This window comes from Ursus arctos, unplaced genomic scaffold (genome assembly GCF_023065955.2).
Source record: "Ursus arctos isolate Adak ecotype North America unplaced genomic scaffold, UrsArc2.0 scaffold_22, whole genome shotgun sequence".
NCBI lineage: Eukaryota > Metazoa > Chordata > Mammalia > Carnivora > Ursidae > Ursus > Ursus arctos.
Genome location: NW_026622897.1, coordinates 1,891,890 through 1,919,797, shown reverse-complemented (window position 1 = coordinate 1,919,797; position 27,908 = coordinate 1,891,890). Strand labels below are relative to the sequence as shown.

The following is a 27,908-nucleotide window of genomic DNA, read 5'->3' as shown; positions in this document are numbered from 1 at the left end:
TCTGCTGGCTGCTTCTCTGTTTCCTGGTGGTGTTTAGGTCATTTCCATAGGTGTTTGGTTTTGTTTCACGGACAGAGCAGTGGGGCTGTTTATCGCCATTTGTTTCAGCAAAGGAGGGCCCTGCACACTGGTCTCACCCATCTTATGAAAACTTCCGCACACGTTTTAGTCGCCTGCAGTAGCAAGAATCTCCGTTAGTGACATTCTGTAACATTTTTAACTGGTAGCTGGGACTCAGCTGTGACACATAAAGAGAGTTGAGTAGTGGCGAGAACTTGGCGTTTGAAATCAGAAAGACCCAAACTCAGTGATCTGGTGAGTCCGGTTTTTCCAAATTGTGGGTCAGGATACGTTTTTGGGATACAATGAGTGGGACATGTCTGATATATTTTCTTAAGTAATAAAAGTATAATTTTTCAAAGTAATAGACTGGGAAAGGATACAACATTTCATGTTATTTCAAGAGTCCTTTTGTGTCATATACAGACTGGTTTATGTGTGCGTGTGCGTGTGTTTGCGTGTATGTGGTGTGCAACTGGGTCACAATCTAAAATGTAGATTGTTGTCAAAAAGTTTTAAAAACAGAAAGCTTCATCATTCTGAGCCTTGGATTTCTCATCTGTTAAATGAGATTAATGGTGACTATTTTGAGGGTTTATTCTTAGGATTAATGGCAGTAATACCTAATTTACATGATAGGCATGCAAAAGATGTTACCTTTTACTAAAACTAATCCATTTAAGATTTAATTGATTAGGACTATTCAAGTGTACAGAGGCTTGAGTCAAGATTTAAATCCATGAAACTAATTTTTAAAATACTTTCTGATTCGAAAGACAGTGATGTTAAAATTTAATCAGGAAGGGCATTGCTTAATTAATTCACTCTGTTTATTGATTTTTCTTTGAGATTATTGCTTTTCAGTTCAATAAAAGTATTTTTAATTTATCAACCCATTTCCTCGAGTAATATTTTTAGAAGCTGGAATATGTCCAAAGGAACATGACAGAAATTTGTAGGTGACTCCAGATTTACGCTATGAGAAATAGTTAATCTGGCGAAAGCTGACAAAAGAGAATACTCAAATGACATTGATTTCATATATTCAAAGGATTCTTTCATGCCAGAGAAATTACATTAATTAAATATGTTCTTGGAAGAAGGAGGAGTGTAGACAAATTTATTGGAAGTTATGGAATAATGGAGTTCAGCTCAAAACCAGAAACAAAGAAGAACTCTTGAGACAGGTCCTCAACCACCGTAGCTACTTTAGAAGGGGTGCTCCTCTGAGAAGGGAGGGTGGGTTTGTTTGGATTTGACATGGTGCAGACCATCTTCTAGCTTAAAGACCTGGTGATTTTTTAGAGTGGCTTTTACGGGTTGGATGACCTGATTGGCTCCATGTCAGACTTCTACGTTGAGCTGTCCCACATAGTATATACTCATCAGACATGCAGTTTACATAAATGGGCCTGGAAACAAAGTCTGGTGGAAACCGCTGAGCATCATGCGTGTTTTTATCTGTGAAGGAATCCTTGTATTTATCGTGTCCGTTTTCATCTGGTGACAGGCATTGCATTGCTTCTCCCTGGCTTTACTCTGGATTTCGTCCTTCATTTTGTTAGTTATATTTGTGGAGGACTTAGAAGCAAAAGCGGAGAAGTCTGTCCATTGCTCAGTTTCAGCAGTTTAGTGGGTGTGAGCCTTGGTGTGAATGTAGACGAGGTTGGGGCTTGAGAGCACGGGACCACCTGTGAAGAAGGAGAGCATGCCAGGTGAACTCACGGTGGCTGGAGGGGAATAGGTGATGCCAGAGAAAAAAGACGGTTAGTTTCACCAAGAAGCAGACCAGGAAAGGCATAGGAAAAGGTGATGGTAGGGACGGACTATTTATTTATTTGTTTGTTTGTTTTTCTGTAGCTTTTAGGGAATGCTTTGAGTAGCTTTCGATTTTGTTGGTAAAAGAGAATAACTTAAAGGATGCCCTTGATGTCTTGGTACCTGAAAATGGCTCTCCCCTCCAAAGTAATTTACAGACGGGAAACCGGAGTTGTGTAAAATGTGACCTGATGTGCTAAGTAATACAGAGCTAGAACCAGAACGCGTGTGTCTTGACTTTGAAGGCACCGTTCTGTTCTGTCCGTATCAGTCTTGGTGGGTTACTGCCCTGAAACCCTCATTCTCGGAGTCTGATGGCCTCAGGCAGCTGAACCTGTATGTCAGGGGTTTTAGGCACAGATCGTAAGGGGTCTGGGATCTTCCAGGAGTAACACGGGATGGGTTGTTCGAATGGATCATCGAGCTGAATGAGGACTCAGATGTCTTCTCATTCAGAGGTTTTCAAATGTTACTTTAACAGGGAAACCCTTTGTTCAAACAGTATTTCTGTAGCAGCTTAACATATAAGCATAGGGTGTTTTGTTTTTTTTTTTTTAATTTTCTTAAAGATGATTTAGTTGAAATGAGTATTAGGGAATCTGGACCACTGCCTGCTCTTACGTCCCACTGGCCTCACCGTGACAACCACTAGGCTTCCAACATGCACCGTAATTTAAAAAAAAAAAAAAAAGTCTACTTGCTGGCCTTTGTTTTACAACCAGGGTTTCTTTGAATGCAGGGGAAAGAGGACATTATTTCAGACTTCCTGGAGAATAATCCATTTTCTCAAATGTGGCAAAAATAGCCTGTGAGGGCAGATTGCCGTGAGCATGCGTCCAGGGGCATCCAGTGGACGGGAAGACATGAAATATGAGGAAATCAGCCTTGTACCATCCAAAACAGACATTTGTAACTATTGATCACCTCGAGTGTAACTGACTCACCATTTCTAAGACTTTCCCAAAGAAAACAAACCCTGGGAAAATAAAGCTATTTCTCTTATGTGCATAATTGTTAGTGCCGATCTGAAATCGTTTCGTGTGGATTGTGGTCGGGCCTGCGGTGATGGCTTTTTCTAGGGAATCTGCAGAATAGCGTGCGGTTTGGACGAGCCACCCTGTAATCTGAGGGGACACTGCCTCCAGAGGCAGAGGCTGGGCTCCTTCCATGGGTTATCTGGAAATCCCTTGGAGCCTCCAGAGCCTTCCCGGGAGGAGGTTGCGTGATCGTTGGAGAAGGGAAGTGGAGGAAGCAATCCTGACTCCCAAAGGGACGGATCCTAGAAGGCAGTCTCACAGCCGGGTTTGGTTGTTACTGATGTTTTTAATGATTACATTGCCAGTGAGCTCATGTCTTAGAATCTCCCGGGACCTGAGGCTCCCTCAAGATGGTGGCACATTCATACCCCATTTCAACGCTTTTTCCGTCCTAAATCCTTGACCGAATGTTTAATAGTATCCGCTCCTTCCTTGTCTGGAGGCTCATCTTGCCCACCCCCGCACGCCAGCTTGGCACACAGGGGTAACTCCCCCTCGGGGAGGAAGTGAGTCTGCGTACCCGTGGTGCCGATCACCAGCACGTTTTTCTTCAGGTCGATGGAGCACTGGTGTCTCCTGAGCATGTCGAGTCCTAGAAGCATGTCCATGGGCTGCTCCTCCAGGATGGAGAACGAGCACTGCAGGAAGTCGCCTTCGATCTGAATCTGGGCTAGATGGACCCGGCCAATAATTCTCTGCGTGCCCACCCCCTTGGCGGTCCCAGCCCAGCGGTGGTCCACCAGCCGCATTATGTTGCATCTCTCGGCGCACGCTTGGCCCATGATGGTCATCTGGGCCCCGGAGTCCACGAAAGCCTTCAGCGGATGCCCGTTCACCTTGCAGTTGATGTAGAGCATGGCTACTTGTCCGAAGCTCTCCGGGGCCTCTTCCATTGCGATGCTCATGTTTTCCTCGACGTTCTGCTGCCGGATTTCTTCCTCTATCTTGGCCTGAGCCTCCAAATCAAAGGGGTCGGCCGCAAAGAGCCGCAGCCGCTCCTGTTCCCTCAGGGCCCTGTCCCTCTGCTGCTCCATGAGGACGTGAGAGAACGTCTCGAGGCTGCCGCTGAGCAGGGCCTCGGCCAGGGGTGGGTTGCACTCCCTGAGCAGCGACAGGTCGTGGGGGTTGGACAGCAGCATGCTCCGGATCAGCCCGGGGCTGTCCAGACCCCGCGTGGCCCTCCTCTTCTCTCCGGAGTCCAGGCCGTGGGACTGCTGGCCCGGCGGGGCCCGGGGCGGCAGGTGTAGCGGGCGGCTGCTGGACGTCCCGGGCACGGCTATCCCGGAGAGGTCGAGCTGCGGCAGGCTGGATGTCCGTCTGGGCGGCCGTGGCCCCGCGGCCTCCTTCTGCAGCAGCACTACCACATCGCCGTCTCGGAGGCCGTAGGAGCCCAGGGAGCAGTGGTCGTCGGCCAGGAGCCGTTCCAAGAACAGGATCTGGATCTCGTCCGCGGGGATGCCGGACTCGAGCTCGCAGAGGTGGCGGAAGTTGTACAGCTCGAAGTCAGGGCTGACCTGGAGGGAGAAGGTCGCCTCGGTCAGGTCCCTCCGCACACAGTACACGGTGAGCAGCATGACTTGGGCCTGTGCGGGCCGGGCGGGCGCCGGGCATCGGGGTGTCCTCTGGCTGACTGGAGCCCGGCTCGCCGATCGGCTGGGCTTCGGCGCATCCACTTGTCCGCGAGGCCCAGTGGCTCACCAGCCTCAGTGCCGCTGCTGGGCCGCTCGGAACCCTGAGGAGGCAGCGTGGGTTCCACGGCTCATTTGTGTGGAGCTGCGTGGAACTTGGAACGCCCGTTCCCACGGAGGCATCCTGCCTCCCGGTCGCAGGGCCCCAGGCCAGCCCTCCCGACCCCGCTGCACCCATGATAGGAAAAAGATGATTTCAGCTCTTCCTAAACAATGTGGCACCATTCCAGCCTGGTCACCTGAGAAGTGGGTCCATGTACTTTTCCGTGTACCCCAAACGGGGAGTGCATGTTTCCTTCATGGTGGGTAGCCTGCGGTGTGTTTGCGACGAAAGGTGGGTCAGCCCTGGTGCCTGACCGTGAGGACCTCACCTTCTCGGGAGGGATGGATGGGCAATGGGTGAATCGGAACACTGGGGGCGAGTGAGCTCCAGGCAAGAATTACAGAAACCAGGATTCATGACAAGGCCTGTTGTTTCCCAGAGAAAAGGAAGACCTCCGACATTGTTAGACAGACTTGTACGTGATTTTGAATGGCAGGGTGTGAAACTGGAAAGAAAATGATTGGAACCGGTTTATAGAGTTCTACATGAATCCAAGGAATGTAAACATACCAATAAGCAAGAATCCTCCCTCCAAAAATATAAAAAGGGAGGGAAGGAAAAGAGAAAAAAGAGGAAGTGGGAAAATTCGAAGCAGGTGTTTGTGATGTTTATCTTTTTCATTTAATTGATATAAGGAAGAGGTTTCTCAGGACCTGTGAAGGACACATGGCAGCAAGAGGGCCAGGTAGATGCTTTCTCGTTGGCGCAGAGAGGACGCCATTGCTAGGAGATGAAAATACGAGGAGGACCAATGCCAATGCAGGGGGAGCAAAGAGTGGTTCTTGAGTAGAATGGACGGGATGTGCTCAGCCATTGGACGTGGGGCGTATGAAGAAAGAGAGTGTGTGGATAACACAGAGGGTCTCTGAAATGCAAGACCAGTTCGCAATATGCCATTACCTTCAATGGACGTGTGAGATGAACTTGTGGGGAGATCACTGTGACATGGGTTCTGGAGTAAAATGCATCACGAATGCCTCTCTGGGGGCCATCTGTGGCTCCCTCTCTGACGTAGGGCACAGTGCCCTCCCACACACCCCAGAGTGCAGGCTCGCAGGGCAAGGGCAGAGAGATGCTTCTGGGCTAGCGGCGACTGCATGGAAATCCTTGAGCGCCACTTCTCTTTCTCCGTATTTCTCCAAGTGTTTGTGAGGAGCTCCTCTTCCCTGGCTTGCAAGCCTTCCCATGTTGTGTACTTACCTATGAACCAGAAGAACAGCCTCTGCCTTGCCCCACACCCCTCTTTATTTCAAGTTTTGTTGGAAGACCTGCACGGTGAGCGGTGGCATCAGCCGAAAGTACTTCTTTAGCTTCTGTTTCTCATGTGTTTGTCTCAGATAAAGGATTGTATCTCACTCAGTGCTCTAATTATCCTCATATTTCCATACTCATATTCATTTATTTTGGAAATGTTGACTAAATGCCCAGTGTGTGTGAAGCATGTGCTAAGTTCTAGAGATGCATGCACGAACGATGTTAAGTGCAGGCTGGGCTTGTAGAGGAGCCAGAGTCTAAAGGAGGATGTGTGCACGTGTGCATACCCACACACATGCACACACATACACCCACACACATGCACACATACACACACGCATACACACGCATAGAGACACATGTATGTGCATACATGCATACACACATACATGCATATGTGCACACACATACACATGCGCACATATACACGCACATGCACACAGGCACATATACACGTGCAGACAGACACATGGACATACACACATGCACACATACGTGCACATACACACATGCACACATACACATGTGTGCACATACGTGCACATGCACGCACACACATACACTGTACATACCCACACACGCACACACATATGCACACGTAGACACATGGATATACATGCACATGCACACAGACACGTGTGTGCACACGTGTGCAAGTACATGCATATATACATGCACACATATAAACACGTGCACATATACACACATATGCGCACACACACACACAAATCGAGGGCTTAAAAAAATACCAGAGAAGTCAGTACAACACGGGAGAAATGAATAATATCCAGAAAACAAATGCAGAATGTGGAGAGGGGGTCAGGCCGGGAAGGCTTCCTGAAAGTGCTGGGCTTGGAGAGACGGCGAGGAGTCAGCCACAGGGGTGGACGTGCCAGAGCCCAAGGGCTGAGACGTGCAGGACCCGGCTTCACACCCTTAACCAGAGAGGCAGCAGTACTTTCAGGAGAAGGAGGATTTTATAAAATTTGAGGAGAAAAAAAAAAATCTAGCATTGGAATTTTCCTGTAGAAAATTATGAATTTAATAGAGCAGTTTTTCTACTGTTTGTAGCGATGGATGGCCCTTTGACTCAAAATATTAAGTTAATAAATTTCTTCTGATGTTCTTGGTGTCCTGATAAGTTCGTCAGAGATCAGCCGTGGTCGTGCTGAGCTCAAGGGCAACTGTGAGGTGAGACCTGTCGCGCCCAGACGACTCTGCCAGAAGCCCGCAAGTCTCCTAGTCCACGTCCTCTGTCACTTCCCACCAACCAGCTTTGCACAGTTCGGTTTTAAAATCTTAATAAGTTAGGGAGATAATGTGAGGGTTTTGTTTTCTTAAACAGTGGCTGAAATTACTCTTGTAGAATAAGCTTTTCCTCTTTTTTTGGCAAACAAGAATCCGGAGTTCACATCAAAAGAAGTTAACATTTTTTTTTCATATTACCATTGCTTTGATACTGAACATAATTAAGGTTCATGCAGTCTGTTTTATTAGCTTGCTGTAATTCTTTTGTCGGCATTTTGCATTTATGTCCCTTTTACTATTTTACCCTTTTCTGAGAACACACAGCTTTCCTCAAGGAAAGCAAGAAGCCTCAAGGTCTGGCCAATGAAGTGTCATCATTGCCTAGAATATCACATAGGGTATCAGGATTAGCGGGGAGCTTAGTGTCCTCTCATCCAGCCGCCATGCAGGCCTTAAATCTCTGTTGCAAAACGGCCTGGAATCTGAAACACTAAACACAGCCTTCTGGGGTTATATATATTGTACGAGTCTTTCATTTTCCTCAGCACTATGGGTGATTCAGATGCTATATGTGTAATTATCTTACCTCAAAATTGTAATTAAAAACGTACTCTGATTATGTAATAAACTCAGGGACCATTGGGAATATATATGAATACTCCTAAATACAAAATGTCTCCACACCATAAATTCCTGTTGCACAGGCTCTTGAGAAATGGGCTATCTGCATACCTAGATGTGCAAACCCAGGTAACTGGAGGTTATTATGACTTCTCTGGAGGAGTTTCTGTGAAGTATATTCTCTTGCTTTTTCTCCCTTGGCAAGTACAATACGGGAACATAATCGAACCTTTCTTTGATAAGTGAGACCCCTGCAAGGTCTCGGGGCTATCGCTCAGAAAATCAATTCTCATTGTACGGCCTAAATACCCAGAAAATAGAAAAGATGACACTGATTTCATGCCGGCCAAGGAAACAGCCCTGAAGTTATTTTCTGGAATAAATCTACAATAATGCCCTTTATAATTTGCCTCTTTTAAAACCTTAATGCAGCAAAAAAATCCAGATAATTGATGGTTTCACTTCTTCCAGTCAGCTGGCGGCTTCAAGTTCTGTGTCTTGCTTTGCAGAGCAAATAAATGTCTTTTCTGTGAAAAAGGAGTAGCTGTGTAAATGTCAGTATGTAGCATATATGAGAATTAAACCACCTTAAGCGAATATATTCCCTTGCTGTGTCTGGATTCCCTCCTTGAAATATGTGCCTACTATTACTTTAAAAATAAAGTGTAATGAAGACTTATTAAAACAGGGCAATTGTTACTTGAAATTCTCAAAAGCAATTTAGGAAAGAATTTTCAAAACTGATGTAGAGTTTAAACCCCAGATCTTTCTCCTGTTCTTCCATTCGCTTGACAATAATACAATAATTGTGCCTCCACTGTTGCAAATGAGTGACGTATATTTCTTCAGATAATTATTTAATAGACCACATTGATGATACTCTGATGAAAATCAGCTTTTGTACGTATGTTGAAGGTTTCCCATTGGAGAGGTTTAGTGTTACCGTCTTCGAGACTTAAACACCATGATTAAACCTCTTAAATAAATGTATAAACAGTATGTAATTGAAGGAACTCAGGAGACCTGACAATTTATTCCATATCAATCTTCTGGCAACTCAGCTAGTGAATTTTCTCTATTATAAGGAGACAGAATATGGACAGAAGACACACAGATAGACCTGTGTGGAGAGAGAGAAAGCAAATGCATACTCAGTCTGGACACGTTTCCAATCACTTTGTGCAATTAAAAGATGATGTCATTTCCCAGCAGGGAGCACTTTTAGAGGGTATGTATTTATCACTTTATTTTACAGATTACTGTTTTAACATTTCATCATGAAAAGGGATGCATTTTGAGTTATATATTGCATGTTGAAAATAATATAATATCTCTCGGTAACTTTTGGCTTTGGCTTTACTTTCCAAGTCTAAATGTACATGTGTGTGTATTTATTTATTTTTAAGAAAGCTTGCTGCTAACGATTTTGTGCCTTATGGTCCCTTCCAATGTCTTACTCATATAAGAATGACTCAGATGTGTAGGACACACACCTTATTACTGAAGGTTCATAGATTACTTATAACTTGTGAGAGAAACACAGATCAAATAAATTTAGTGTAATAAATTAAAGACATGTTAAAAACAATTTATGGGGGCGCCTGGGTGGCTCAGTTGGTTGAGTGTCGGACTCTTGGTTTCCGTTCAGGTCATGATCTCGGGGTCCTGGGATCAAGGCCAGCATCCAGCTCTGTGCTCAGCGGGAGTCTTCTTGTCCCTCTCCCTTTGTCCTTCCCCCACTTGCACACGCGTGTGCTCCCTCTATCTCAAATAAATAGATATAATCTTTTAAAGTATATGATTTCATAGGTTGATACTTGTTTCTTAACTTTCAATGTGCCTTAGAAAAGGAATGTTTTCGGGGCACCTGGGTGGTGCAGTCATTAAGCGTCTGCCTTCTGCTCAGGGCGTGATCCCAGTGTTGTGGGATCGAGCCCCACATCAGGCTTCTCCGCTAGGAGCCTGCTTCTTCCTCTCCCACTCCCCCTGCTTGTGTTCCCTCTCTCGCTGGCTGTCCCTCTCTATCAAATAAATAAATAATATCTTAAAGAGAAAAGAAAAGAAAAAGAATGTTTCCATTTTTTTAAATTTTTGCTCTATGGAGAATAACCATGCAACAAAATAGTAACAGTAATGCTAATGGGGCCTTAAGATGTTTTGAATTGAGCTGTGATTGAGGAAAACCATTCAAACCATTTTTTAATATTTACTCTTTTATAGTAAACTTGTAATCAATACATGTCAAAGATACTGTCACTGTAGTTTAGAAATGCCAGCGTGACCTGTGCATAAGTTCAAATACACTTTAATAACTTCAACATAAATTTTCTTTGTCAGAATATTAACACTGACATCATCATTAATTCCTCATTACATTTAGGTAATTATGTGTTACCCTGAAAATGAGAAAATTAGCTGGTTCCCTCTCATGTGGTGTTAATATTCAATCAGCAAAGTATTCCTTTTTAAGCATTTTCTAGGTGTCTTTCTTTTCCAGAGTAGTTGATAGAAAATCCATATTTCTGAGCATATTCCTTAACTTCCAAGAACAGTGGTATATGTTTGACTTAACTACCAAACTAGAGGATGATGCAAAGGGTTTTTGCAAGTTAGCACCGTTACTAAAGCCTTATTTTATTTTTATTTTAAAAATTGTATTTTTATTTCATTAAAACTACTATGTGGTATATTTCCTACATTAGGTTTTGTTTTGTTTTGTTTGATGTAAGATATCTTATTCAAACTTGAACCCTACAAATTTCCTAACAAATGGTGTCGATCATGATACACAAACAGAAGTGTTGGACTGAGTGGGAAAGTAGCCACAGCCCTACAGACCGGACGGGAGTCCCCATCCAAGTGTCACTAACATTCTAGATCTTCATGAATCCTTCCTTACTGCTGCTGGAAGGGTGCTGCTGAGGTCTGAATCACTGTTGTTATTTGTTTTCTCTTTCGGTCTAATTTACTTGTGATTTCTCTGCTCCTCCTCTTTGTTCTTCCTGTATAGTGATTCCTACTAGGAAGTCAGTGGAGGGCGATGCTATTCTTTGGAAGTATCTTGAGCTGGCCCTGTTAATTGTCCAGAAGAATACGTATTTGGAAAATTATTGTCTCGTTAGTTATTTACATACTTAGTTAAGCTTTTGCACCATTTGGAGATGAGCTCAGAACTGTGTTAATAATTTCTCATAGTAAAAATTTAGTGACAGCACCCTATAAGCAAGTCATTGGACTGGACTAGTAGCTTCTAGGACAGAAGGATGACTCAGAATCATTTTCTTCTTTCAAAGAACAAGATGCCTACAAGGAGAGATAAGACTCATGCACTTTGAGTTATTTCATGTAGTAGAAATTAATCAGAGTCCTGATGGGTGTGTAAATAAAACGCTATGCTTGCTTAGAAGAGATGAGGTTTCCTTGTTGGGGCCGTGCAGGGCGCGGTCGGGACGGTGCAGAAGGCTCCTGCACCAGCTGCTGCATTGGGCCCAGAAGGAGGACTTGGTCATCGTACACCTCTACCTGCCTGGGTTTGGAGGAGCAGCCCCTTCCTTGAGCAGACCACCCACCTGACTCCTTTCTCCTCACACAGACATATGTCTCACTGTCCCCTGTGGTCCTCGTAGGTGCTGTGTCCGAATGGATGCAGTAGGATGGTAGGTTGGGTGCAGTCTCTGTCCCCACCGTCCACACAGGCACCCACACAGACACACACAGAAGGGACACCCATGTTTCCTTCCAGTCAGAGCCTTAGTGGTGAAGGGACCCTCTTCGCTCCATGAGGGAAAGCCGATGTGGTGCCCAGATTGAACTCCGCGTGGCTAATCCTCAGTTTACCTTCAGCTGCTTTATGGTGAGGCAGAGATTCCTTCAAGACGTTAGCATCACGCTGCCCGCCGATCTTGTGTTACTCTCTAGCCTGGCCAGAGAACTCAGCAGAAAACGGGTAGAGGCTCCTTCAGGCATATCCGCAAGTCCTTGTGGTGGCTTTTCGTTCGAACGTGTGTCATCGGTGGATATCATACTTAACAGTGTTGATGGAACAACACACGTCTATGAGACGATGCAGAACTTGGTGACCTTCACCGGTTTTTACTTTCTCCACACACAGTCACCCTGACACGGGAGACTTCTAACCGTGGAGCACAGAGGAATAGCGCGTGGTCCCCTCAGACGTGACGGACCCGAGGCCTCTCGCCACCGGCCACGCCACCTGTAGAGCTAGTGATGTGGCGTGTCACTTTAAGCCGACACTTGGGTCCACCTGTCTTTGCAGTATGGGTCTACACTAGCTTCCTGACAGGACAAAGATAGAGCGAAAGGTCTCAAATAAATACGAAAGCCCCTTGTGCCATGATAATAACATGATCCATCTGACATTTCTTGAATTATATGCATGATAGGTGATGTTTCTACAATGGTCTCATAAAAGACAGAATTTCCAGATTGTTGTTGATGTAGCTTTCTCTATTCTAAACAGCAGCTGAGTTAATTGATTGCCATGGTAATTAGCATGGCTAAAGCCCATCTGTCAATAGGATTTCATTGTATTCCAGCCATGAAAATGAGAAACAAAGCCTGATAAACAAAAGCGTCGTTTAAAAAAAAAAAAGAAAAAGCAAATAAAAGGGAAATCAACTCACCTGTTTTTCTCAGAAAAATTAAATTTAGCAGCCCAGATACAGGGATTCTTGCTTAGACCATCTTAATGGCATCCAGCACAGAGCATTTTCCTTCCTATCATTAGAAAGGTTTGGAGGTGTTAGTGTCTCTGTGGGCTGTCTCTGTTCTGAGACACCAGACACCCAGGCCCATCTTGCTCCATTATTATTCCCATTCCACTTACGAATATTCTGTTTCACTCAGCTCATGAAATGTGCTTAACCGCTGATATGCTCTTGCTTACTCAGGTATTGGTGAAATATTTCAGTGCTGCTTATGCACAGAACATAAGTAGTCTCTTTTTGGAGACCTCCCGAGGACAGGAACTAATCCAAGTCCCTGCATGCCCTGGCTTTTCCCAATCAGAGACCCAATTTCTAACGTTGAAGAGAAAGAAGATAGGATCATTGATTTTGTTTTTTCTTTACAAACTATAAATGAAATGAAACAGAAAGGTCTCAGGCAACCCTAACAAAACTGTTTTTGAGTCTTTTATTTTTCTGCATTTCCTTGTTATTCTTCAAAACAACTTAAGACACTATTAATTTTGAACAAAGTCTTGGTTTTATTTTATGTTCTCACTGCAGTGTTTTTCATCGAGAATGGAGAGTTGTGCTGGACCCTTCGTGCCTGTGGCTGAGACACGGGACCAAATGTTCTAAGGATAACTCGTAAATTACTGCTTATGCAACATGAAATAAACTGGCATTCAATTAAAATAAAAGCGTGGAGTCCTGCTGTAGTCATCGTTTCTGATATTAAAGTTGGACTCGTAGACTATTTCCTTATAGAAAAGTTCAGAGCAAACAGGATCATCACCTCTTGAATTTGCAGCAGACCAACCTAAAAACAAACAGCAACAACCACAAAGAAAACCAATGATCACTTCATGCAGGAGACACAGTTTTGTGGTTGGGGTAGATGTGAGGCACACCTGTCCAGCAGGTGACATCAGGTCTCTTGACCTTCTCTTTCATAGTCCTAGGTGAGATCATTCCTTTATGGTATGGAATTTTTCATCTAAAATAACTAGGACCATCGTAGACACAAGAAACCTTAATTAGAGGGGGAAATCATGCTATACTTTTAATAAAATAGGCTCTAAGTGAATCACTTCTTAAAAAGAAAGCTGCGTGTTCTGTTCTTGGAAACTATTGACTCATTCTGCCTGTGTCCAAAAAGAAGGTCAACAAAACACAGGCATCTTCAGAAACTAGTATCAAAAATTTAATCAAGATACGTTATTCTATCCTTACATAAAACAGCAGTGTTCTATCACTACAGTTCTGAAAAACAGTCTCTCTCTCTCTGTCTCCCCCCCCTTGTGTCTCTGTGTTGCTGTCACGCTCTCGCCCACGCACACATGTGAACTGGTTAAGATACACAGACCAGTGAGGTAGAAAGCCTGTGGTTGCTTTGAAGTCATAAAAATAGGGTTTAAGTTCCCTGAATTTGTCACTTATTATCTGAATGCCCTTGGACAAAGCATTAATTTCTCTGAGCTTCATTATCCTCTTATGTAAAATGGGGATGATGACAATAATCTCTTTTCCATAGGATTTCCGTGTGGACTTAATGGATAATTTGAATTTGTCCTGTAAATAGGAAAACACTCTAGCAAAGTCAGTTATTGTGTCCGCATACGAGTAGAAACAGTAATTATCAACCTGGAGAAGTAAAAAGCAAGGATGGGATTTATAAATCCTGAAGGAGATATGTAGATTAATTTTAACCACTTCTTGACTTGGACTGGATACTGTTGTGTCTTTTAGAGCTATCCCTGCTCCATTCGACCTTGCCCTCTGGGCTGCCCAAAATAGTAGCAAGACCTGGTACCAAATCTGTTTCAAAATCAGGAAGGAGGCTTCAAGGGTTGACTAAGCAAATCCCTTCATAGGACATTATGCCAACATTTTATTCAATGTTGTTTTTAACCATCACGGTCTGCAAGGTGTTCTTCTAGGTTAAAGAAAGGAAACAACGAGGCCTGTGCTCATAAGGTGAGTATAGGATTATTCAGCAGACAGAACATAGTGTAAAGACAATCCATTCACCCTAATTAAGAGTGAAAAAGCGTTGCAGAGTAAATCAAGTTAGTAATGCTTGTACTGGATGCAACCAAACTGTTGAGGTGGATACCGTGAATGTAAGAATCATCTTTCCCATAAATTATGATTTAGAATCCCTGTTGTGGACAGTTATGTATTAGATGGACAGTGAGAGGACCTCATTCCATAGGACACCTTCCTCAAAGGCCTTTAAAAAAACAAAAAACAGATTACAGAGCTGAGGAAATCAAACACTCAAAAGTGGATACCGAGAGTCATCTGGACGGCCTAATGCAGAGGTCGCAAACCTGGCGGACTTCTTGGCACAATCGAGAACAGCCATCTGAAAGTTCCATGAAGAACTGGTATGTTGGCAGAGGTCATTGTTCCTATGGCCATTGGACAACAGATCTGGTCTCTCAGGACCTTCAAGCTGTTTTGATGGTGCACCTCATTACTTAAAAAAAAAAAAGTTTGCTCACAGTCTCACTGCTTGTAAACTATTTTTGATGGGATGCCTGGGTGGTTCAGTTGGTTAAATGTCCAACTCTCGATCAGACAGTCATGATCTCAGGGTCATGAGATCGAGCCCGGAGTTGGGCTTCACACTCATCAGGGAGTCTGCTCAAGATTCTCTCTCTCCCTCGCCCTCTGCCCCTTCCCCCCACTCTCTAAAATAAATAAATATTTTAAAAAATAAACTATTTTTAAATGGATCAGTTACAGTAAATAGAAATAGAATTTCTGTTCTCTCCCCCCGCCCCCCGCCAATGGATCTTGAGGTGAGAGAACTTCACTTTTGATCCTATTAGAAGACAACTCAGTCTCTGATGCTCTGGCTGTATGGCCAAGGGGCAGCTTCTTTTCAGGATGGCGTAGGTTAGGATCAAAATAAGAGGGCGGGACCCCGTCCAAAGAAAAGGTGGCCTTGAGCAGCATTGCAGAGAAACACACGTGGAATGGCACGTTTGTGGCCGCGGCCTTTCCTAACGCAGACGTGTGCAGCAGGGTGCACGTCGAGAGCAGAGAGTAGGACAGCGCCAGGCACAGAGTGGGGAGCCAACGCGGTGATGGCAGGGCCAGCAGGAGCACGCCCTCGCCGCCCCCCCCCCCTGCCAGGTACTGGCATGTGGGGCAGGAATGCACAGGACGTCGAGGACTCCATGGAGAGTCCACGGGACCTGACGGGCAGGGATAAGGATGGCTCCAAGAGAAAAGGGGCAGAGAAGAGAGCAGATTCAGAAAGACTTTCCCTCTGCTCCGCAGTGGCTGGAAATGTTGCTCCCGTCCTTATAGCTCTGCTGAGTAGACAGCTGGGGTTCTGGGATGCTTGGGGAGCAGACACCGTGGCTGGCCCCCGCTTCTCCCGGAGCCCACGTGTGTTCTGTACATGCTGAGGCCTTCGTGTTCTCACCGCCCGTGTGTCTCGGTGTCTCCGCACCCAGCGAGCCTGCTCAGCACTCCTCAGCCTGGAAGTACAGAAACCACAGATAAGCAGCAGGGAGGGGATTCGGGGATACACACCCCAGCTTCTCCCTCTTTGTGGGGCGGTTCTCAAGTATGTTATGCGTGGCTCCTCGGATGGGTTGAGCCGTCGGTGCTCACAGCAGTAATGTGCTAGGTCGTCTTGCTTTATGCCCGCTTTCCCATTTCCTCACCGGTGCTCCCTGGATGGGCGCCCCAGTAAGGGCTGCCCGCACCCCCGTCTGCATCTCAGTGTTAGCTCCTGAAGAGAAACCGTAGAGGAATTTGGACGAGGGGGAGTACCATATGTATTACTGTGTTATGGGTATTTTTCTCAAATGATTTCTTCTGGAGTCTCAAATAATTCATGTCGATTTTACAAAAAGGTAATGGACTTAGACCTCACACCATCCGGTCAAAACCTTGGTACCTGGCTCAGGGTTCAGTGTGAGTGTAACTTTGTTCATACTTCACGTTCTGTGCCAGTGTTCTCAGCTGTTGCTCTGAGTGGGCTCATTCAGATTTCCAAGTGCCCTGTCAGTAACTCTCACGGTTTTATGTATTTGGTAATCACAACATGTAATAAAAGGTATCTGGCAGATGGTTTGATCTAAGTCGTAAGGCACGGACTCTGGATATTACAAGGTTTGTTTCCCTACTTTGAAACTTTTAGCTCTGTTAATCCATTTCTTTACGTCTTAAAGAAGGGTCTCGACGTTGGTATCTTCTTGACTCCTGAGAACTCCACCGGGCATTGATTTGGGGCTTATTCTAACGCATCAATCACCCTGTGATCCTTGGTAAAGGATGTCCTCCACATTCTGCCCGCAACTTCTTGAGATCAGTTCTTCAGTAGCCATTATACAGACTTGACACTTATATGGGCAAATAGGTAATTTGTATGCACATTTTTTGACAGGGGCCTTCTGTGTATCTCATTGTTTTGACAATATTAGCAAAACATTAGACACTCACTTTCGTATCAATTACTTGTATGCAACTCAGTCGACTTATTGTGGTTCTTTGAAAATAATTTGTATTCTGTGGCCAATTTGTTTTACATGTGAAATATGAATAGAATAACAGCATGAAAAGTCATTGTGTTCCATTTTTCTTTGGATGATATCACCATGTGGAAATGTATCCTCAGGCGTATACTTGGGAGATTTGAATCCTTTTGATTCACCTGTGTTTATCACCCAAATTTACAGCCAAGGTGAAAGGTACCTCTTGACAGTAAATGCCAAATTCTGTGTTTTGTGAGACCTTTTTGTTCACTAGGGTCCCAAAGGAAACCCCCTCTTCACTCATATATGGTATGTTTTCCCTCATACCCTTAGTTAACATGATATATGTTTAAGTTGCTAAGAGCTGGTCAAAAGCACAGATGTTAAAGACACCTTGGAGATCATATTAACATTAGCCCAAATGTCCCAGCTTTGTGTGCCTTTTTTTCTTAGGTTAGCAATGTTTGCATATTAAAATCTGCCTAACGTTAGAAATACAGGTTGTGGGAATTTCACTGTGAATTTGACTTTTAGATGTAATAGGGAAATAGTCTATAAGAGAATGTCTGCAGCGAATGTGAAAGTTGTAATAGGCATTTTGCCAACCTGTGAAATTCCACTCGAGAGTTCCCAGTGTCTGTACTAGCTCCTTGTTGGAAGAGACATGCTGAGCGCCTATGTAGCAAACCTCCAGGCCACATTTACTTCACCTTTATTCTGTGGCTACATAATTTGTCTCATGGAAAACATAGGTGACATTTCTTAACAGTAGATTGTCTGTACATGTGAGTAAGACTACACATTAGGAGAAATTGCAAAGAATTTCTATGAAATTCTCAGTTACTAAGAATGGATCAATAACGTGCTTTTTTTTTTCCTATGACAAAACAGAACTATTGACGAAAGAACAATCAATGCCATCTTTTTTTCCCTTGTACTCAAAATCAACCCTTCTTAAATGTCGCTCAGTAGGTAGGAGCATTTCTAGAATGATGATATGAGTCTCTTTGGTGAATTGAGTGAGGTGAAAGAAACTGCCTTAATTGCAAAAGGAAGCTTGAATCTTTTGAGACCAAGAGCTTTCCCGGAAAAAAAAAAAAAAACAACAAAACAGAATGGCTGACACTCTATCTGAAATGCAATGGAGCAAAGAAGTTTGCAGTTCAGAAAGATGTAAATAAAACGGTGCTCAGAAGACATATCTTTTGTTGCTCATCTTGCAGCTGTTATTTACTAGAGATCTTGGTTATTTAATTATACCTTATTCCAGAAGATATTCAAGGTCATACTTGCGGCAGATTTTTGATGATATACAAAGCTATACAAAGTGGAACATTTCACCCTGGGGAGCCCCCCAAAATGGCTGCAGACACTTTGTTAAGTGAGCTGCTGCGGAGCTTGGCTCTGGTTGCTGAATCAAAGGTTTGTGTGTGTGTTTTGTTACTTCAGGCTGTAATTGTTCCACAGTCTTCATTTTTGACCAACTGGAAGTACAAACCAATGGACCTTTGAAAAAATAAAAACAGGTTTTGCATTTTTGTATAGTTATTACCCAAATAGTATCCAGGAAGCTTTAACAAAACAACAGTCTGTAAACTTAGTGTGTGTGTACATACTTAAATTTAAATAACTGTTTGTTACAGTTCAGCTATATACGTTGCATTTTGCCTTTTGGCCCTGTAAAAACAGAAACCAGGATAAAATATTGTTTCACTTTTATTGTTGTAAATTTTGAGGTCAGATTTTTTCCCTTTCTCATTGTGTAGTTGGAACTGGAACTGGAGAAAAGTATTTTGGAAGTTGACCTAGGAAGTTGGAGGGGTGAGAGTCGTTCTTTGTTGGTGCTGTAGAAAGTATATGTTATTGTAATGTCACGCTCTAAACAATAATTATGAAAGCATTAGTGTGTAGATTTTGTCCAGTCTACTCACAGAAGCTACAGCAATTAAAGCAGTTTTCTCTCTGAGGTATTGAGTCCAAATATCCAGTCTTGAACACTATCCTGATGGGATCCATTAAGTTAGAACTTGACAGGAAAATACAGAGAAGAGTAGGAAATTAGTTGGGTCCACACTGTGGAATGAGAACTCTACTTTGACTATGGCCTGACTATTTTAAGAAGACAAACTGAAGAGTGCAGTGTTATTCATGCCAGCCTACATGGACTCTCTGATTAGCGTAAGATTCCTCCTCTTCCGTAAGTGGTTTAAATCTGTTCTATCCCAGTTTGAGACATTCCTCTTTCACCAACGAATTTCTCTTCTTTGTGTATTACATTCTGTTTTTGTTTTTTGCTACACTGATGGGGGAAGAAAATAAGGAAGGATGGTCTTTCCCTTGTAGCAGAGCCCTGGTTGGGACTGTCTGCAGTTTGTCCTTGCACTACTCATAAACCTAGTTATTGATACCTCGTCTACCATGCCTGGAGCCAGGGTGGGAGTAGAGCTGCTCCAACACTATCCCTCTCAGCAGCCCTCCTCACCTTGACTCTTGCAAGGTTCCCTGCATACGTGTATCGGTTAGCTCTTTGAAGAATAAGCTCTGTAATGACCATCCCCAAGCTAAGTGTCTTAAAGCAAGAATTACTTATTCTCACTCATGTGTCTGGGGTCAAATGGAGTTTGATAGACCTAGACCAGGTTTGTATGGTGTCACCTTCTGCGTTTTGTTGAAACCGCATTTGCTCCATGCATCTCTCATCTTTGTTCTAACAGGCTATCCAGTACACGTGCTTTTCATGGTAACAGCAGAAGCACAGGAGGGTTGAATAGAAACATAGGATGGCTCCTGAGATCTAGGCTCAGAATTGGAACACCAGCTCTTCTTCCTGCATTCTTTTGTCTCCATCAAATCTTATTCCCAAGCCCAGCATCAATACGGCAGGAAAATGAAGGGATTGAGTCTAGAGAGACTCCTAGAAAGTCATATGCCAAATCCTGAAGACGTTATGGGAGAATGAGTAAGTGGAACAATTGAACAATCATGAAACCAACCATAGTTTGCACTCAAGACTTGATCCCAATGCCCTTTCTCTCTCAAAGCAATGTTGTGCAAGGACTCTATTGGCTACTTCTCTAGCATTAGTGAGTCTCGTGATTCAGTGGGTCAGACTGAAGAGAATCAATCCATTTCTAGTTTTTCCTAGACCACTGCCACTCACATGTAATCCATGTACTGCTGTCAGTCCCAGAAAACCCCTGAGTTAGGGGTCCACAGTAAGTAAGATAAGGAACTTGCACCAAATGTAGATTAACTGTGACCCGAAGCGCACTGTTAGTTTATTAAATTGTTTATTGTAGCAAGAGATTTTTGGTGAAGGAAGCTGTGTCTTGATTTTCAGCTGGGCTTATGCTCCTCATTATGTGGCCAATAGGCACTTTAAGTAGCATTACCCTAGAACTTGTCTAGAAAATGGATCCCTTAATCCAATATTTCAGTCCTTTCACTAATTCTAGATGATACATAAATCCTCAGAACTGAAGTGAAAACATAATGAATTCAATGCCTTTATATTGGCATTAACGGTCCTGTCTATTTGAAACTATTCCATTAGTAGGGCAGGTTCACGCAGGGAATAATGTAATATTAGGATAGATAGGAAACTTGGCGCTTGTGTAAAGGCCTAGGACGAATGGGAATACAAAATATGACCATATCCTGCCCCCTACTCTTAAAATATAGTCATTTCCTTAGATTTAAATAGAAAAATATGTTTTCCATTGCCTCTTCAGCATACTTTAGAAACAATTTATTGTGTTCCCTGATGTGTACAAGGTACCTATCAAATTACAGCTGTGATAGAATAAAATAATTACTTCTGTTATTAATACTTATCTGCTTTGGCATTCATATTATCTCATTCTTGTTAGATTGGAACATTCTTTCCATTTTCTATTTTCACTTAGGAGCTATCAATAAATTATCTGTAATGTCTTTGGCACATTGAATGGATAAAAATCAGGTCACACGTTATAGGGTTTATATTTTCAGTGTTTTATGTCGACAGTCACAGTCATGTCAAACTTATTAGAAAAAAATTAATGAAATAGCTCCAGGGCTAACATTTCTAGAAATAGTCCAGGAAAGCCAAATATAAAATATTAAGCGTATGTCTCCGTCTCTACATTTTATTACATATGTTACTTCTACTCTCTGAAGTCATAAATCGGGCTAAGAAACTGCCCCACATTCTCTAACTCCTAAAATGTTTGCTGCAAGAATTCATTGTTCATTTACTCCTTTGTGCTATTTTTCTGCATGTCTGCCTAATTAAGAGACATTGCTCTTATTTCTGCTTCAGAATTTTGTAAAGCATTTCCACTTTTTCTGAAATGGAGGCCCTTCTTACAGTCCCACAGGGAAGTCAGTGTTACCAGTATTTTGCAGATGAAGAAACTGCCTCCTACATTACCTGATTTTCCCCAAAGACACACAGTTAGCAAGTAATAGCAAACACTGCATTCAAATGTATCTTTTTTTAAAAAAGCTCGTGTATCTTAGTCCTTTCAGTATAGGGGTGGCAGATAGAACACGGGTGCATCGCCATCTATCCCTGCTCTGTGCTCAGGACTGATAATAATTACACCTGGAGATCTTTCCCCAGAGCACCTGTGCAGTTTTAGAAACGGTCCCAGGACACTGCTCTGGGGAAAGTTGCACACGTGTTTGGAGCTGCTATTCACGATTCAATGTGTTTGATTTTCCATCTCTGTAGCTTGCTTTATTAGGATTTATTTTTTGTTTTGTTTTGTTTTGATTTTTGTATTTTCGTCCCATAGTATCTGTCATTGTACTTTGTACAGAATGATCAACACTAAATAAGTGTTCGTGATTTACAGTTAGATGGGTACAAGTCATAACATGGTAGAATTTGGTTGATGACAAGGAAGAATTTTTCTTTCATTATCATTGAATCGTTTATTTCCTGTATTTCTGGGCCTCATCTGGTGCTACACATTGGAGACCCAAGGACGAATTCATTCACGGGGGCAGAAAGGGAGGCAGAGTAGACAGTTGTGCGAGGGCTGGGGGCCCCCATGACCTGGTAACAGACATTGCTGTCTGTATGTCCCCCTGAGGAATGGGAGCCACCTAGGCACCCCCTGGATTGCCGTTCACAGAGAACGGCAACCTCCCTTCACCCCGGACAGCTTATACACACCCTTTTCAGAGTAAGAACCATGTCATATCCATTTTTCATTCCGAGAGTGGTTATGGTGCCCTGTCCGTGTTGAAGTACCGTGCACTCAGGAGGCTTCTGCTGGATATGTATTTCAAGCAGCCTTTTAAACGTTGGTGAAAACACAAACACACTTGTTGTGAGCTCACTGCGATTGGTGGCCACTCCTCTTGCTGCCCTGCACCTTCCTCACAGAACCCTGGTGGGTGGACATAAGCGCAGGAGAGGCCCAGCCTCCCCCAGCCCAGGCAGTGTGTTGCGCATCTGAGTGGGTCATGGTGACTTTGCCCACACTGCAGCGGGCCGAGGAACGTGCCCAGATTCTGTCCCATGAGACAGAGGGAAAGCCTGCCTGCAGGAGGCTGTGAGGGTTCCAGAAAGGTTTCTGCTTTCTTAAAATGAGATTCATGTAGAAGAAAGCCATTTCTTGGCCTCTGCATCTGACTCTGTGCAGAGGAAACAGCTGGAGCTTTTGTAGCCGTCTGTCAGATTTTGAGAACAGCCCACATGCCCAGGCTAGCAGGGCAGAGGGGGGAGCCCGTGGTGACATCTCCACGTCTTGAATGAACCCACCCTAAAAATGTTCCAGTCCAGACTTCCACTCCGAGATGGCACATTTCTGTACTGTCAAGTCCTTGTTTGTTCCTTCATTTGTTACTTGCAGCCTAAATCAGCTTCTGGGGTCTGTGACTTGATCACAACGTGTGGTGCTATGCAAATAAAGCAAGGGCCCCTCCCTGTGGGCAGAATTTCAAAAGGATTCTGTCAGCAAATGTTTCTTGAGAGTGCTCTACTCTTCAAAAATGGGTAAATTGAGAGAGAATGTATTTCTGTGGAGATTTCTGGACTGTGTAGGACACACATGGAATGAATAGTAAAAACCAGCTGGTATTCAGTGTATTTTCCATGTGAGCTCTTAACATGCATGAGAGCATTTTCTTTCAGTCCCTGTGTTTAACCAAAAGTGAAAATAGAAACAGAAAATCTGTAAAAAGCTAAATTGGATAACTATGCAAAACATACATGATATTTTAAGTTGGTGAAACATGACATTCCGAATAGTTGAATGCATATTAATACACTGGTACTTTTTTTAAAAGATTTTTATTTATTTGAGAGAGTGAGAGAGTAAGCAGGGGAGGGGGGCAAGAGGCAAAGGAAGAGGGAGAGAGGGAAGCTTAAGCAGACTTCCTGCTGAGTGCAGAGCCCCATGCGGGGCTCAATCTCACGACCCTGAGATCATGACCTGAGCCGAAATCAAGACTCTTAACCTACTGAGCCACCCAGGTGCCCCAGTGCACTGGTACTTTTCAATTTATTCACGTGTCTCACTTCCCAAAACCCTGTTTTGTTCTATATATTTCTCTAGGTCTAATGTAGAGACGTATACTAGTTAGAAAACGATGCTTTTAAATGCACTGTTTTATTTAAGGAAAATGTTAAATATACCATTTTCCTTTGTGCACAGGTGCTTTAAAATGGTTTTTAAAAAAATATTCCAGATGCAAAGGCAATGCTGTCTTTTCTTTTTATTTGAAGTGCTGAAAGACATGACCTATAGTAGTTCTTGTCTCTGAAACTGCTCTTTTTCCAAGATTCACTTTAAAAAGAAAATGTAGCTTCGTTCACACCTGAGGCCCCTTGAGAATAAACAAAATCCTCATTTCTTTTTCAGGCAGTAGCCTGTCCATCTAAGAACCAAACAGAGCAGCTTTTCAGTCATCTGCTTCTCATGGCATATGGTCTCTGTAGCAGTCTCACAGAGGATTAGTCACCGTAGCTCAATTTAAAAGTTAGAATTTTATTGAGTATGTTTCAGAAGAAAATCTAGTAAAGTTTAAAAGCAATTACTCATGGTTTATGAATGAAATAAAAAAATATGATTATAAGAGTTCAGAGCAACAGATCCAACGGCAATATTCTTGAAGTCTTAAGCTGATGGGAATGGAAAGTTCTATCTTTTCTTCTCCTTTGCAAAAACAATTATAACAAAGGAACCTGGAACTTGCCCCTTCTACCATGAGGCATCAGACTTAGGGTGAAAACAGAAACCTGGCACACAGTCTGAAAGTAACTCCTGATTCCTAGCAGGCGCTCCCTGAGATCTGAGTAAAGGCTTAAGGAGTGATGGATCACTTTGGGTCTTGTCCCAGAAAATAGCTTCAGATTGCTTTCTGCTAGTGGTGTGAGAGGCTATATTATTAATATATGCACTCCCAGGGAAGCCAGACAGATGCCGGCACATCACTAGTCATTTTTTCCAAGGAGTGTTCCAATTTTCTAGTGTGAATTATGCCTATTTGAGTTCATGGAAAGATTCCTTTTAACAATGTATGTACACACCATTATCGTACTCAACAGTCATTAAATGCTGGTATGATTTGTCCTTTATGAAAGGCCAGACCCTTTTCTCTATATCATCTGAAAAAGTGATTCTAGACGACTGCAGGAGTGGCCCAAAAGAGAGCAAGCTTGCCTTACAGTGACGTGCGTTTCATATGCCAAGGGTATATTGCCAATGTCTTAGTAATCACTAAAGGACACTGTGTTAGGGTATTTTCAGGTTTCTAGTTTGACAGTCTGATTCTATCATGGATGGATGGATGGATGGATGGATGGATGGATGGTTAGATAGGTAGATAGATAGATATACTCCAAATATACGACCGTGTCTCAATCATTTCACTTAGTTTTTCCTATCAAAGATACTGTTATTTGCTATTAAATTTTTCCTTTAACAAGAAGGTTACAGAGAGTAAACAGCGTAACCGTACTTGAGATGAACAACAATGTCTTCTATCATCTGTCAACTCATACAATTCCCTTATTTGTTCATTTATTTACTCTTGTAACGGACACTCAATTAATATCCCGTGGATCCTGGGGACTGAGCCTGGGGCTGAGGACTGGAGGTGAGCCTGTCTGTGTGTGGTGAGCGGCCCCGGACTGACTGGGTGTGTAGAGCAAGGAGATGAGGAGCGGAATAGAATCCAGGAAATAGTAACTCATCTGTCCAGTTCTTCCCCCTCCACCTGCTTAACTGCTTACAGAAAGTTGAGGTCTGCTATGTAGAAGTGGTCGATACAACTAAGATCAGTCAGTAAATACAGATGAGACAAAATTGGTCTCTGTCGTGCACGTAAGGGATTTTCTGTTTCTGAACGTGTGTTAATAATGAGGATCAGTGCGTAAGGTTCCTTTGCGCTCTGAACAGACCAGTAAACATTAAGCACGTTGTAGTACTTGAGACATATTTAGTAAATGTCAGCTTTCTGTGAAAATTATTATTTTAATCCAGCGTTTGCGGATATTCTGAAGAACACATACACGAGGTGCTGCACACGTTTCATTTGCCCAGAGATTCCTTTGACCTGCCCAGGAAAACCACCCACTTGTTCTGTTACTCCCAAGCAAATACTCATCGAGCAAGTATTGGTTGGCTACCCACTGTGAATACTACTGCTACCTAGCAATTTGTCATCTTGTTGAACAGGTAAGAGGAAACCTAAATGTGGAACGATGACGAGACCTAGAGTATGAGTCAGTGGTAAAGTGAGTGGTGCAAACGAGGGTTGTTTCGGGGCCCATGACAGACATTGTTGCTCATTTCCATTTTCCCCACTTAAAATAGATGCAGGCTCAGAATCCGAGGTTAGTATTGCAGGAGATCATCACCATTCAAGTTTACCCACTGGGTAAATAAAACCCATTTGCCATCTCTAACAAGACAAGTTTCTAAAGAAGGTCAAGGTCCCTTACACAAATGTATTTTTCTGACAACTCAGCAGCATTTTTCTGCCTCTGTAGTCATCAAGGATTCATCTGTGAATTCTCTGCCCCTATCTGTTTCTCTCCCGACCATCTCTCCCACCGCCTCTGCAATGATTTATCGTACAAGCACAGTGGGATGTTATCCGGTGTATGGATAGTTTCTGCTACCGAATGGAACACAAAGAGACAAGTCAAGCCTTCATTTCAAGGTGGAGGAAGCAAGTAGACCATTGAGGTTGTCACTAGAGCTGCTCATCACTTCCTGGGAGCTGCCCTGCTGGAAATTAGGTCTGGCCTAATCAGTTTGGCCAGGGATATGTAAACAGAAGCATGTAGAAAACCAGTGGGTAATTCTTCCAGTGGGTTATTCTTCCCCTCCTGGAGTTCCCTGCCATGACTGTTAATATTACAGTCATGATGCCACATGAGCTCGGGTCCCTGAGTGAGAAGGCGGGAAGCAGAGCCCCCCAACCCAATTGGGTGGACATGCTGTTTGAGCAAGAACTCAAACTTTGTTAAAACCAGTGGGATTTAGGCTGGTGCTGTCCAACCTCTCCTGACTAACACCACTCTGTGACCATGCATAGGGCCAGGGGCGAATCCTTACAGAAGGCTCACCAGATCGGGTAACAATACTGAAGAGACTTGTCGGCATGAGACCGACAAGCAGACAGAAGGCTGGCCTCATTCTAAAGCACCATCCGCCATAAAACCCAGCATGGCTTTAGTAATAGCTTTTGTGGGGAAAACACATGTGCTCTGAAAGCACACAAAACTCTTTTTAAATAACGTGGTAATAGCATGAATTCATCCATAAAAGATATAAACTCTTTTATTTCATTATCGCAATGGAAGTGGGTTCCAGCCTTTTTTGAACTGAGTCTCAAAAGTCTTCAAGTTATTTCTGTCCTTCAGTATGGAGACATAGCACCGAGGTAACATGACCTTTTTCATAACCTCTGTGTGTGTGTGTGTGTGTGTGTGTTTGCTTAGCTTAGCACTTTTTGGCCTTAAAAAAAATTTAAGAAAGATTGAGGAGTACTGGGAACCCATCTGCATTTTCTGTTTAGTTAATTGTCATATCACGTTTGGCTTAAACAGAAGTTACCAATCACCAGAGCAGACGGTCGAATCTCTTGAAAGCTCCCAGGTTTTGACAGCAGATGTTTATCACCATCACGATATGTGAGTTATTTGCACTAGTAACTCCTAGCTTTGACAGTTCTTGGACCTATTCCGAGATATATAATAAGTTCTCCTGCCTTTATTTTATTGTCTGAGGTAAGAAGGGAGTTTGTTTTCTTAGAGCTCAATGGTAAGTCTAAATTCAGCTTTATATACTTGTATGTCTCTCCTCAGCTTTGGTCCTGTGAAGCACTTGGTTATTTCTTTACAAGAGAATATGGATGAGACATCATTTCTCCATTTTTTATTGTATCTATAGTTTTCATTTGTTTTTCCATACTCATTTATATGCACAAAGACATTTTCATTTTAGTGTTCCACTTAATTCAGACTTTATAAAGGCATTTTAAATTACAGTTAAATATCCAAATATAAATTATAATTCATCCATATATAGTGCTACCAGTGAAAATATCTGAGTTTGAAATCAGATGACTAAATTTAGACAGAAAACTCTGCCCTAACTAGCTCCATTTCCTAAAAGGTGGACACTTATCTTTAATAGTAATCATACAATATTTCCCTATTTTGAAATATTAATATGTGAAAAAAGAGTTCTGGAATTCAGTGACATTCAGTATTGAAAAATGACTCAGTCTATAAAGAGCACTGAGGCCACACAACTTAATAAATACCTACTTATAGATATACACGATGTGTTCGTGTCTGTTACATGAGAGAGAATTAATGCACGTAGCAAATAGAGAGATAGGTATATACAGATCACAAATTACAAGCCATGTGATCCTGACAGGAACTGCCA

General features: G+C 43.0%; 2 protein-coding genes across 3 annotated transcripts in view; one reads left to right on the top strand and one right to left on the bottom strand.

Annotated features, from left to right (window-relative positions):
• Positions 1-27,908, top strand: part of PDGFD (platelet derived growth factor D) — a 224,810-nt gene that overhangs the window by 109,693 nt on the left and 87,209 nt on the right. The gene's annotated exons all lie outside the window — the stretch shown is intronic.
• On the bottom strand, positions 3,290-4,489 carry DDI1 (DNA damage inducible 1 homolog 1). Its single transcript, XM_026505877.4, has one exon. It carries the CDS (start codon positions 4,487-4,489, stop codon positions 3,290-3,292), a length of 1,200 nt encoding a protein of 399 aa, XP_026361662.1.